Genomic DNA, 14,305 nt, shown 5'->3' on the forward strand with positions numbered 1-14,305 from the left:
GGTTTAAATTAAAATGACTAAAATACACTTAATTAGTAGATATACAAATAGATCGCGATCCCGATAGCAGGAGAAGAAGACAGGGACAATAGCATAATTTTAAAATTTTATTTTATTTTTAATTAATATAAATATAATTTTTCTTAATACCGTTAAAATAACTGTTATATTAAGGGTATTTGTACAATAACAAAGTTTTACGAGGGTATACATACAGATATCAATTTTATAAGGATATTCATGCAAAATTCGATATTTAGAAGGGTATTCATAAAAAAAATAATTAAAAAAAAAAAAAAAAAAGAGTCAAAGAGCCGACGACAGTCATAAGAGTAAGATTCGCTTGCTTATTTGTTGTCAACCTCTCTTTTTTTTCTGACAAAAGATTGGACGTCCGACTAGTTTTAACCGAAACGAGCTGCAACCGCTCTCCACCCTTGTTTCCCTCCTCTGAACCTTTATATATACGTATCACCCTCCTCCCTCATCTCACCATTCCTTTTTTCCTCCTTTCTTGCAACATTCCTCTCATGGCGAGTCTCCGACCCCTCCTCGTACTCGCCCTTGTCCTCGTGGCGGTCGTGGCCACGGTATCTGCCTCATCGCCCCCCGTTTCCAACCCCAGCGCCTCCCCCGACGCCAACAACCAGAACCCCCTCCTGGCTCCTAAACCCAGCACCCCCCTGCCGGATTCCGGGACGGACGCTTCCGATGATGAGGATGACATGGATGACGACGATGTGGGACCAGCTGGATCTCCCCTCGTTCTCCCCACGGATGGAGTGGATGGCACATCAAACGCCGACGTCGCAGGTGACGCCCCAACACCATCTTCTCCGAAGAGCAGTGCCTCCGCAGCCGGGGTGACCTCCATGGCCGTCGCCTTCGTCGCCGCTGCAGGCTACGTTGTCTTCTGAGTTGGTTCCCTGAGGAGCACTACTCTTGCTTATTGCTACAAGATTCTTGAGAGATTTTGAGTGTAACATATATATACTTCATCTTCGAGAGCGACATTATTTCTCTCAAGTTCTGTATTCTGCAATAATTCCAATTATTATCGTTGCTACTCTTTAGGTTTCTTGAAGTCGTTGAAATAAAGATGAGCTGAAGAGAGCTTAAGAGGAAAATAAAATAAAAAAGTCTTCCTTTTGGATCCTCAAAGGAATGTTCTATCAAGGTCAAATGATGACACTTCTCTAATATATCTAAAGAATAATTGCTATTATTCAACGCTTTCTTTTTTATTGTAATCGACCCCTATGCTTTGTATGTTAAACTACAGAAATTCTACAAAATCTATCTCATCATCCTTAAAAGAAGTGCTTTCGTGGCGTTGTTGGAATTAGGATAAGATTATTTTAACAATCTCATAAGAAACTTGTGGTTCAACAACTATCTGATGAACAACTTAGCGTGCTATTTGTTAGCTGAAACCAAAATCATGATATGATGGTCAAGAGAATGGCATATTTTATGGATGCTTGTGTTCTCGTTTATCAGCCTTATCTATTGATATATGCTACCTGCCTCACTTGTATTTGAATTCAATTGCTTATGGCTCTCTTGATCCAGAGAGTAGAATGTAATACAATCAATAAGATTATATTTAGCTCTTTTATTTTTAAAATATTGATGTCAATACATGGCCTTAGGCAGTTGACCCGGAGTTAGAATCTAGTATTTGAATAGGAGACTTTTTGCGGCTAGTCTATCCGTTTCTTTTTTAGCTAGATTCCTTCGCTTTTTTTTTAAAAAAAAAATGTTGAAGTATATATTTAAGTCTTAGTGAAAAGAAAAGAAAGAATTGGGGAAAAAACGGATGAAGATTTTTCATAGCTAAATTCCTTATTTTGTTATTGCTTTTTCTTTTCTTTTCTTTTTTTTGCATTTGGTTGGGACATGAATAAAAGGAAAACAGCAAACAATTAGGTGCTACTTACTTTCTTATAAAGGAGGCTGCTTGCTTATTGCCATAGGGAAAAGGGACTAATATGTCAAAAGCCTCATGCTATTTTTTTTTCTTTTGCTTTTTTTTTTTTTTTATCAGATAGGGGAGGAAAGAGCCACCTAGAGAGGAAGAGCAGCGGTTGTGGCTGCTGGTGGCAGTCATTTATTTGACACCTCGGTTCCGAGTGCGGAGCTGAGAGCTGCTTGGGCGGACCTTCGATATGCCCGGTGCATGTTACAGGCTAGGTCTATCATCCTAGAGGGTGATTCAGCCACCGTTATCAGTTGGATCCGAGAGGGTCCTAGGGGTGATGACAGTGACCACCCATTGCTTCGTGACATTTGGGCTATGGTGAGGGATGGATGGGCCTTTCAGGCCAAGCATATCTACCGTGAAGCCAATGGTGCTGCAGATTGGGTGGTTGCGTATGTAGCTCGCCATTCTGGAGACACCTTGTGGACTGGAGATGGGGAGCTGCCCTTGGCACTCCGAGGTATCCTATTTTTTGACGTTATTGGGTGTATCCGTACCCATCAGGTATGATCCACCCGTATTAGCAAAAAAAAAAAAAAAGAAAAGAAAAAAAAAGAGAGGAAGAGCAGCTCTAGCTCTTATCCGTGCACATGATGCATATCAAAAGACCCAGGTGATGCCTAGCCAGCATCAGAGCATGTTCAGGCAAATTAATCATAGCTTCCAACAGAGGATTCATCTGATCAACCACTTCTGATAATTTACTAACTAAAGCATGCATAACTAAAAAAATATTTATATATAAAAATTAAAACCACAGCACTTTTGGAAAATTCAACCAAAAATTTATCCAGACATCTTCTGTAAGGATCGTGCGGGCGTATTTAGTCTCATATTGGTTATTCGCAGGGTAGATCTTAAATACTTATACATGATCAAGGAACCCAAATAACATTTTCCGGTTAGTCATTTTGGATTGGGGGCAAATAGGTCGGGTCGGGTCCGATCTTGAGTGACCCTGATCCGACCTGGTTTTTTTTGTTCGGATACTAATTTTGGACCCAAATCTGACCCAATTGAAGATTGGGTCGGGTTAAGCCGAGTCCATGGCTATAATTTTTGATCCAACGGGTTATTCGAGTCGGGTCTATGTATAACCCAGACCCGACCCAAAAAATTCGGGTCTGGATCGGGTCGGGTTCGGGTCGTGTTCGGACTTCTACTTTAATTTATGAATAAAGGCAAGGCATGGAGTTAGCAAATAAGGATTTTCCTGCTGCTGCTGCTACTACTGCTAAAAAGGGAGTGGAAGGAGTTAGCGAGAGAGCTTCCAGTTTTTTTCGGCCCAACGAGATCGAGATCGAGAGAGAGAGAGAAAGAGAGGGAGAGAGAGAGAAATGTCGGGGTGGGACGAGGGGCGGCGTTCTACAGCAACCAGGCGCAGTTTTCCCTTGGCGGAGATTTAGACTAGGGCTCCCTCACCCGCCACTCTGCCCTCTGCAAGTTCAAAGAATTCATCCGCAGCTTTAATGGCGACAAGGGTGACTTCCCCTACCAGTAACTAATCTCAATAGTCCCCTTCCTTCTCTCCGTCTTCTCTCTTTCTCTCTCCCTTTGATCTCCATGCTTGCGATCACAGGGAGAGCCTTGTCCACAACCCCGACCACCTTATGGTAGCAACGAAGGACCTTGATGCCTTCGATGTTGTGCTCTCTGACAAGATCCGCAAGTCCCTGCCTGAGTGAATCCTCCACCCTCCTGAAATCGAAACAGCAGCAGCAGCAACAGATGCAGCTCGTTCCATTTCTACTGCCCTGTAGCCCAAAAAACCTTTCTACTTCATGGTGAGAACAGAGAAGGCCAATTTCACATGGAAGGTGTGGGAGAGAGGCCGCCCATATCTATAGCCCTCCCATCATCATTAAGGGCGACATGACATTCCGCCGATTACCTAGGGAGCGGCGAGGCTTGATCTAGGGCTCGGGGCAAGTACTGTTGTACCACTCCTCCCTCATTTTGAATAAAAAAAAGTTTTCAGCTTGGTTTTTACCAATAGATGTGGACCTACGGGCTGCAGACCTAAACGAATAATTCGGGTTCGGATCGGGCTGTTGAGTAACGATCCAAAATTAACCCTCAAAAAATGGATCGGATCGGATCGAGTCGGAGTTGGGTCGAAATTTAGTAAACCCAAATCTAATCCGAAAAATAGAACGGGTCCAATTTTAGAATCCGACTCGGCCCCGCGGGTTCTCCAATTCAGATTGGGTCAGGTCACAGATCAACCCAGCCCATTTGCAGCCTTAATTTTGGATAAGATTCTAAATTGTTACAAATGGTATTAGAGTAAATCCGCCCACAATCTATGTAGACTAAATTTGAATGGATTTGAACTCTTAGCCTGAAGAAGATTTCAGAATTTAAATGAAAAGAATATTTGAGGACCATGTGATTAGAAAAAGAAAAAAAAACTCAAATTATGTCCCCCCTAAACAGCAAATTCTTAGACATCTCTTTTGCTGGCCTGCATCATTATTGGCACATAGCCATCGTACGTCACATATAAATTTAGAATGCATCAGTTGCATCACCTAAAAAGCTTCTAACATACAGATCAGAGTTCACAGCTAGATCTGCAGGCTGCTTGTGAGCATTCTAATTTTTTTAATCCCACAGACAGGAGTTGTCAGTAAAGCACAACAACACCATCCCTTCAAGCCATGAAATTTAATACAACTTCCTCAAATGACTGCTGCATATTACGCCAATAATTTGTGATGGCTGGTGGCCTAACACAGAATATTACTTAGCAAGAACCAAAAGCAACTACAAAAGATGCATTAGAGAAAAATTTAGAACCCAAAAAAATGAATGACAGGGAATGTACAACCGACCATTCTTTAAAACCAACAAGCCAAACATTATTTAGAGCTGCAAGATATGAGACAAGGGTACCAAGTAGGGCTGGCTGGTCAGTGCCTTCTGCAGCAAGACGCCAAATCCAGCTTTGCCCAACAATCAAAAGCAATCCAACTTCCAATCTTATCTAGGAGTACACACGGTTTTTTACCATACTTAATAGCAATTGATGCTCCGATGATAATCATACCACAAATTTGAAAAAAAAAAAAAAATAGTAGCAAGTATATAACCTAAACGCAAATTTATACAGGTCGACTTTTTTTTTTTCATAAGCAATATCAGTACGCCCTTAAAAACATTTGTCTAGCATTCTCTCATACCCAAATCTAGCCAGAATAAGTGCTGCCCAGAACCAAAACCAACCTCTAGTAGCTACCTCATACCCAAGGCATAGACGCCAAATCCTCAGTAAGCATCATCAAAGCCATGGCGAGGTCTCTCCCAATCTTGCCTTACAGAACACATGTAGCAAAACAAACAGCAGAAGTTGTAAGGAACCAGAGCACGAAATGACAGCAGAATCAGCTGATGCTTGCTTCAAGTGGCTGCAGCAACTGGAGAGGGAGAAGCTGCGGAAAAGGATGGTAGGAGCCAGCTATGCTTCCTAGCATTCTCTACATATGATCGAAACTTCTCTTTGGCATTGGGGATGTCAAGAGCCAAATCATCAAGACCATCCCTCACCCTGGAAAACCCTTTTGTCATCTGGTTGATGGTAATCAACCCTTCACTGAAACACTCTTGTAGCAGGTCCAAAATCCTGTCATTCTTCTTTTCCATTGCCATAACTAATGCTTTCTTTACAACTTCATGGTTGAAGAAAGGCATCCCTAGGTCGCGGATGCATTGACATGCTTCCCTTACATCACCACCAGTCTCATACTCCTCCAGAAGCTTCGTAATCTTGTCCTTCGCATCTTCCACTGCCCAACCTGTGCCCCCACCCCAGCATCTCAGAAGCCTCTCACCTGCATGGCGAGCAGAAACAAGCGAGCGTGCCATGCGAAGAGTCTCGCTTCCACTGCAATTAGGTGGGAGCTTGCTGCTAATCTCCTCCAGGTTTAAGGGGGCTAACACATCATCAATCACAGCCCTAGCTAGAAACAGAGCTAGCTCATTGGATGCATCTAAAATGTCCAGCGCAGTATCTTCTGCAGACTCTAGAAGCATTGTAAATCCATTAACAATATCATCGCTCGAGAAGAACTCCATACTTAATGCAGAGAGCAGGACAGATGCCATTTCCTTTTCTCTATTCTTCCGATCCATGGCAAGTGTGATCAGTTTCTTGATAAAGATAGGATTAAACTCTGGGGTGGCAAGCTCTTCAAGGCTTCGAATGAGCTCAGGTATGTCATCCGAGTGAAAGTATTCGTGTATTATGGTCACCACTTCTTCCTTATACCTTCTTAACTTCTTGTTTTCATCATCTCTGCCTTCCCCATCCACAGGTGCGGACTTCAGGAAGGAAGGGTCAAGCCATCCTTCAGAAATTGCTTTCAGTACTAGCAACTGGAAGAAGGATTTTGCAGAGGGAATATCAAGAGAAAGGTCATCAAGACTCTCAGCAAGACGTGAGAAACCCTTGGTCATCTGACTAGAGCTAATTAAACATTCTTCTGCTGCCTCTTTTAAAAGCTTTAGAATAAGAGGCTCCGATGTGGGGATCTCCATTGCAAGTACCAAAGCTCGCTTCACAACCTCATGGTGGAAGAATGAAACCCCTAACTCCCTTATGCACCTACAGGCCTCTGCTGTATCTCCACCCTCGATATATTCTCTCAACAAATCTGTGATCTTCTTTTTTACCTCTTCAACAGTGATGTGAGTACAACCGCCCCAACGTCGCTCAACTAACTCTGCATGGTGGGGTGCTGAAAGATAGCTCTTTTCAGCCGTCTGGATAACTTGAAACCCCTTAGAGGACTCAGCAAGCGTTCTCTTTACTCTAGCAAGGAAGGCAGGAGGTAGGATATCATCAACAACCGCACGGGCGATGAACAAGGCAAGAACATCAACAGCATCGAGTATGTCAAGTGCCAGGTCATCAACAGACTCAAGAAGCATGACAAAACCTTGGCTGATTTGAGCTGAACTGATGACATCAGCATATAGAGCAGACAACAAAACTGATGCCATTTCTTTTTCTTTGTCATGCCGATCCATTGCCATGGAGACAAGTTTCTTAACGAAGTAGTGATGGTACTCGTCAGAACCGAGATCTTTCAGATCAGAGGCAGCCAGCTCCACATCACCGGTGCTGAAATACTCTTCAATGATGGTTACTACAGACTTCTTGTAGTCATCAAAAGGGGTAGGAATGGTGGCACCTACTAGCTCATATGGCTCCTGATATCACAATAAGACCTAATTACAATAATTAAATGCATAGATCCACAAGTGCATGCATGAACATATTTCACTCCAGTTAAATTTTTCTAGAGCCAGAAAAAAGGTAACTAAAATAAAGAGTCCTGTAAATGATTTTTATCACTGGCCAAGCATGCATACACACACACACACACATAGATGGATGGATGGATAGAGACATAGAGAGAGAGAGTACATACCTCGCAACTATCATAATTTGGATCATTACGATCGAGGCGTGTGTTGGAATCAGTATCAAGGAGTTTGCCCCATGTGCCTTTACCACCAGCACCATCTGCAACCAAATATTTGGGGAACTATGTTACTGAAGTCAATGGGATCTGATGCAATGTTGGTGGTTTATAAAAAGGCAAGCATTGAGGTCCTAAAAAGAAAATAGAAATAGAAAGTAATACGGTCATCAGCAATAGATAATACTACAAGGTGCAGACTCTGCTGCTGATTTGTGATCAAACAGAAAAGAATAGATACTGTAGCGACTTATAGTGGAAAAAAGCTAATAGTTAGTGGCTAAATAGAACAATGACAAGTCGACGTAATGCATAGCCGAACTTGCTTCAGGTTTAGGGATTAACTCACTAACATAGTCCAAAAGTTCCCAACTCTTTCACTGAAAAAGGGCAATCTTAGTCAAGCTGCAAATGAAGCCAGTCTTAATCATTTTATTACATGCCACAGCCATCAACAAAATCTCTTACTATGACAAGTGCATAATGTCAATAGTTCTGATTCATACATAAAGAATTGGTAAAGTCCAAGTTTATATGTTTCAACTCTAGGGTCAGCACTATTCACACATCAGGTCAGTGCCTATACACAGTCTATGCTTACACTCAAATGAATGCACATTCATTCAGCCACCAGAGAAACAGTAACATAGAGACTCTAGAATACATCGATCTTAACAATTCCTCCCAAAATGATACTTCCATAACCATGGAGAAGCGCATAATACGAAATACTTTCTACAAGGTAACATGCACTACCACAAAGGTGCCGTAATATCTTTTCAGATTAAAAAAAAGTACCAATGAATGACATTTTCAGATTAATTATTCCTTTGATTAGGGTTATTTTTAATTACTAACATTGAAAGACTTTCTACAAGGTAGCAGGTACTGCCTCAAAAGCACTGTAATTTCTTTTCAGATTTTAAAAGAAAGTACCAAGGAATGACATTTCCAATAATTATACCTTCAATTAGCGATTATTTTTAATTAATAATATTGAAGATTTTGCAAGAAAAACGTCAGAAATATCCAAATGATTCTGATTCCAGTCATTTCACCCCCCTGACTTAAAGCAAGCATACATGATCCCCTAAACCAGATCCTACAACTAAATTATCCTCATCATACAAGTTACCTGGTGCCAAATTGAAGAACTTGGAATAGCTAAAACAAAGAGCCTTTCCCTCATAATAAGTGAAACTATTTGCTCAAATTATAAGCTAGTCAATTGACAGGAAAAAAATGAGAATCTAAAGGAGTTCTAGGTAATAAGGTTTGTTGATGGAAAAATATGAGAATTGAAAGGAGCTGTTATAACTGCATAACAAGAAAGAAGGCTACTGATAGAAATCCAACCAAAAACTCCAAATACAATCCTATGAATAATGTTGAAGCATCAATAACTGCCTGATTAGGCATTTTAGTAAGAATGGACAGAAAACGATAAGATCTAGTTACCTAAATTTCAGCAATAAAAATTTTTGACAGGATATGATAATCAAACAGGTGCTCAAAATACAAAGATGGCTTGAGTTGCCTTCAAACAAATCACTTGGACTGGATAGTTTTAGCAGGATTTCCAAACTAATTTTCACTTATAACTAAGACATGTTCTGCAGAACTTTAGATTCCCTTCATATAGCGAAAGCATACCTAGCTTACAGAGCAATAAAAATTAATGGGATTTCGTCAAGTAGTGTTTTAAGAAGGCTAACTTTAAGTTTCTGATTTACATCAATAATTTGTCATATCTTGACAAGAGCAGAACCACAACCAAATACATTCTGCAGGTGATTGGCTATTTGTTGAGCAAAGCCATTTTTGACAAGATCATATTTGGCTGGATTTTCTAGCTCAACAAGTTTTCTCGATAAATGAGTTGAGCTTGAGAACTGCCTAACTTGCTCATTTTTGGCTTGTTTAAGCTCAGAATAATGCCTTATGTGCTCTTAACAGGTGCTTCACAGCAGTTGTTAAAATTAATGACCTCAACTTCTCGTAATAATATGCCAATATATGACTGAAGGTTCAAAGCATTCTTACAGGATTATGCTTCCTAAATTTTCTGCCTAAACCCCAGTTTCTTAATATTAACTTTCAATATGACATTCATTCTTCACCGAAATAAATCTGAACCACTTGCATGGTGACGACAGAAACGAGTGCAAACACAATAACTGGAAAGGACAGAACATTAGAAATATTTGGACAATTATGGGAAAGTATTTAGTACTTAAAAATATCGATTAATTATCCCTAGGTGCCCAATGAAAGCGACAAACAATGTTAATTAATAGTGAAGAAAAGCACAAAAAATTAATGCCCAATATGTATGTCTGCGTGCATGAAGATCAAATAAGGCAATAAGTGAGTGTGCGCGTGTGTGTGTGTATGTGTGTATGTGAGAGAGAAAGATGACCTAATATACTATTATAACTGAGGAATTAGTTGGAATGTATATCCTAACACTGCACAAAAGCGGCTATATTTCCGAACTTATCAATTCCCATAACAAGCCTAATTAGATTTCTTCCTTAGAGATTTAAATCATGATAAACATCCATAAAAAGGGATTCAAGTGTTGTTGGATTCCAGGGAGTTCAGGGTGAAATTTTCCTCAAGTAGGGATTTCTGTGATTTTATTCATAATAAAAGCTGAAGTAGGTTAAGAGTGTAATATAGCAAATAAATCTAAAATAATTCCACTAAAAAGGCATGTTAGCACCTAAATTACGCTTAAATCTTTTTTAAACTTATCCTATATCTCAACCGAAGCTTCACACCATTAAACATGACCTATAATATCCAAAATGCCTGGAACACACACACACACAGAGAGAGAGAGAGAGAGAGAGAGAGAGAGAGAGAGAGATTTACAGATTTCCAATTTATGCATTACAAGTGGTCATTAGATGAACAATGCTGAAAAATCTAAGGTGCTAAAATGTATTATACACCACAAATTCTTCAGATCACCATCACTCTATAGACAGCTAAAAGACATGCTAACCAAATTTAAGGTGGCTTTAGATGATTCTAAAACCATTGTATAGTGTCGTTAAAATTGTTCATTTTATAAATATTTAACGCATAAGCAAGAATTCTCTAAAACAATAGGCAAATGGACTGAAGGCATTCCAGATGTTGTATGCCAACTTTAATGCAAGGATTTCCATTTCTGATGTTCGATCGCTAATTTTGCACGTGCTGATAAGATAAAGGCTTCAATTCTACCAGTAACACTCCACACCTCCAACCTCCCAAAGAGAGAAACAACAAAAAACACAAAGAAACACAATAATTTTATACTCAAACCTACTACTTAGATTTATTTTTATTTATTTATTGAGGCTAGTTGTGGCTAATCCCCACCTTTTCTCCCCTGTATCCATCCTACCCTTGGAGGTAGATTCCATCAGGAATCAAACCTCCATCCCCTTACCCAAGTGGCAAAGGGTGATACCATCCAAGTCAATGCTCAGTAGTTACTTAGATTTATTTACATGATACCAAGATCATTTTAATGAATGAAGTATAAAAATGTCAGCCATTAAAATATGACCAGTACTTATATCACAGAAAATTCCCTGCAGAACCCCAGCTTCGGCCAATCCCTCAAACAAGCTGTTCTTAAACATATTAGGTTGGCATCTAAGTAGCTGAGCCAAGTTCTAGCTCAGCTTAGTTACAATTCAATTTGATCTTGGGCGTTGGTTGACTCACTCAAGACTTGCTCGATTTCCCTTTCTTCAAATGCACAACTAACATCATTTACCAATTTTGGTATATGATATTTGACTATATAAGATAACACATACTGGCCATGCAATCTGTTGGGACCATAATGACTGCATATTCCAATTTTATGACCTTGGTCATAGACTCATTAAAACTGTGATCGAACATGTGGTTCCCTCCACATCCTTCAGACCCTCTTGTACTTAATAGCAATTAAGATAATGGAGAACCAAAAGATACATTAGCTCCTGATGGAGTAGAATAATGCTACACATAGGCCTCTGATAGATACCGGGCACCCACGAACCAAAAACTGTAATTAGCTAATCTAATTAGATAGACACTCACCTGACACCTTCGTCATAAGTAGTTTATAGTCACCATATCTGAGTAGTATGTTACACTCTAATCTGATATGCGATATGATTATTTAACAAGCTCATTGTCTTTAGTATATTTTAAGTTTTTTAATACTTCCAAACTTTTGGAATGAAAACAATGGAACCATGGATAATGTTTCCAACCACATATAGTAATTTCAAATAATATACAAATTACCATAAATATTTGCAATATATGTTTATTGGGCTGCCTTTTACTTTTAAATTACTAGTTCTAACTTTTCATGATTTTTCTCTATTTCTTGACTAATGCTTCAAACTCAGATACATACTGGTGAAATTTCCAAAATGAAAACTGAATATGCCTAACTGAAACTGACTTCTCAGACATTCATAACAAAATTCAGTAAGATGAACAAGGTAAAGTATATGTACTGGAAGTGCGCCGACTTTGGTATTGTACCAAACTTGCATAAATATTCCACGCTTACACAAACATTAAAGGTCATAAACCAAAAAGATACATACACATGTATGTACTTTGCTCACATAGGTCATGTCACCATAAATAATAAGCTTGCACTACTTAAGTGAAAAATATCAGTTAAGCAGATAGTGAAGTTCCATACATGAGTTCATTAACTTCACACAGAGGAATAGAGGAAGCATGCCTATTTTACAATTGATCGTGGAAATAATCAAAGCCTAACATCTATATCTTCCATAAATGTCCAATATAGTATGTGATACACCTCATATAAGCTGCTCATGGCATCACCTCTTGTAGCCCTCACACAAGCGTTGAAGCACTATTGTTAAAAGTTCTTTCTAAGATATCATGCTAATGGTCCTCAAATAAGCTTATCAGAGCCAGAGTGTATTTTATGCATAAGATTCTCATGAATGCAAACATAACTAAGGTCTTAGATGTGTTAAAAACATAAAAGAAAATAGTTACCCACTCACCATTCCTGATCCCAAACACCAACTTGAATAGCCATAAAACCTTCAATAAGTTTAATTATATTCAGATGAAGTTTGTCAAAGCTATATTGGCACATCAACAAGTCTATGCCCAACAAATTATCCAGAGATAACTATCTGACATGCTTCAGATGGCATTTCAGGCATTATGAACATATCTCGTCAGTATCTTTCAAAACTAGACATACCCGAACTATAATATACTGCAATCGAGAAGAACAGACAGTGCTATGCCATAAAAAGTAACACACAATCTTGAAACACTTCTTTCTAATACATTATTTGCTTATTAAATATATATCCAACTAGCCACGAGTGATTTATCACCTGATAACCAAGCCAAATGCTGTAGTGCAGAGTGGAATACAAACTAAAACCAGGGAAGTCGGAAGTCCTAATTCTTAGCACCAGATCCATTTAGGCAATGCAAACAACTTTAATTCCTCCATTTAAGAGCACTAGTATCAACATTTATAATTTACCAGAAACATAAGAAGCGAAACCGAAGGTGACCCTGAGAATCTAACTAGAAATCTATAGACCACAAAACAGATTAGATGCAAAGCAAATTTCATGTTAGTACGACACCATGACCAAAGAAACGATATTTATTTAAAAAAGGAAGGAAAGAAAGAATTTTCCGCTCACCCTTCTTCACGCGCACTAGTTTCCCTGAGTGGCTCCGCCTCACATGCCTCACACCAGTAGAAGCCTTCCCAGCAGGCCCGCCCTTGTTGTGGTACTCCGAGAACAGCAAAGAAGTCGGCGATCTCGGCGACGAGGACAGCACCTCAGCATTCTGCGCCGCTATCTTCAGCACCTCCCTCTGCCCATCCGTCAAGAACCCCTCCTTCTTCGGCGACGCCATCTCCCACGTCCCCTAACCCTCTCAACCTGCAATCAACCACCAAATCCTCACCGTCCCTCCTCTTAAACATTCCAAACTCACCCCAAATCGAAACAATCGATCGGAAAACAACAAGAAAACAGCGGAAATCCATTCTCCAAAAAATCCATACCTCGGGAACCAGAAAGAAGCGAGAGAGCCGAAGAAAAGCCCCACGTCGGAGGGCTAATCCACCATTCGAATCGCGACCGCCGCCCTTCCCGAACTCGATCGAGTCTTGGCCCGGGGAGTCTGGAGCCAAGACGAGGGGGAAAGGGAGCGCAGAGCTTGAGATCTCGATCTCGATCCCTCTCTGAGAAACCCTAGAGAGTAGACCACTAGGGCGGCCCCTCGAAGTCTCCCTCGAGATCTCGAGGGCCGGTTTTGTTGGCTTCGATCTTTGCCTTCGTCCTGCGGTCGAATTGGATGGATTTAGAAGAAGAGAAAGGGGGTTTCCTTTATTTATTAATAGGGAGGCGCCTTCTGTTTCGAGGCCACGTCACGAGTGGGGCGGAGGGTTGGTCTTGTCGAGTATATCTCTATATCCTGCTTACACGTGGCTGATCCGCTTGGTTCGGTTTCTGGCCGCTTGCGACCTTGCTGCTGACCTCATGGCATACTATTTGACCTTTAATCTTATATAATCCTTTTTTTTTCTTTCTTTTTTTTGAGGGTGAATTTGGCTGAGAGTGATCATCATTGGATAGCAATTTTGGAGTAGTGATCTGTCGAGAATAAATTTAGCCATAATCATTTGTATACATGATGAGATTTAGAAAAATTGCTTATAAAATATTTTTTTTGGAAAAAAAAATAGTTTTATTTTATTTATTTATGTAATTAAAAGTTTCATAAATATGGAAAGTTTGTAAGTTGTTTTCGAGAAGAAATT

At 39.9% G+C, this 14,305-nt stretch overlaps 1 protein-coding gene across 1 annotated transcript; it reads right to left on the minus strand.

Moving 5' to 3' along the window:
- Nucleotides 1-4,817: 4,817 nt before the first annotated feature.
- On the minus strand, nucleotides 4,818-13,905 carry LOC103714460 (MA3 DOMAIN-CONTAINING TRANSLATION REGULATORY FACTOR 1-like). Its single transcript, XM_008801714.4, has 4 exons — nucleotides 13,547-13,905; nucleotides 13,176-13,421; nucleotides 7,414-7,508; nucleotides 4,818-7,192 (listed from the first exon to the last, which is right to left on the minus strand). Exons 2-4 carry the CDS (start codon nucleotides 13,393-13,395, stop codon nucleotides 5,381-5,383), a joined length of 2,127 nt encoding a protein of 708 aa, XP_008799936.1. The 5' UTR covers nucleotides 13,396-13,421; nucleotides 13,547-13,905; the 3' UTR covers nucleotides 4,818-5,380.
- Nucleotides 13,906-14,305: the final 400 nt, after the last annotated feature.

This window comes from Phoenix dactylifera, chromosome 11 (assembly GCF_009389715.1).
Source record: "Phoenix dactylifera cultivar Barhee BC4 chromosome 11, palm_55x_up_171113_PBpolish2nd_filt_p, whole genome shotgun sequence".
NCBI lineage: Eukaryota > Viridiplantae > Streptophyta > Magnoliopsida > Arecales > Arecaceae > Phoenix > Phoenix dactylifera.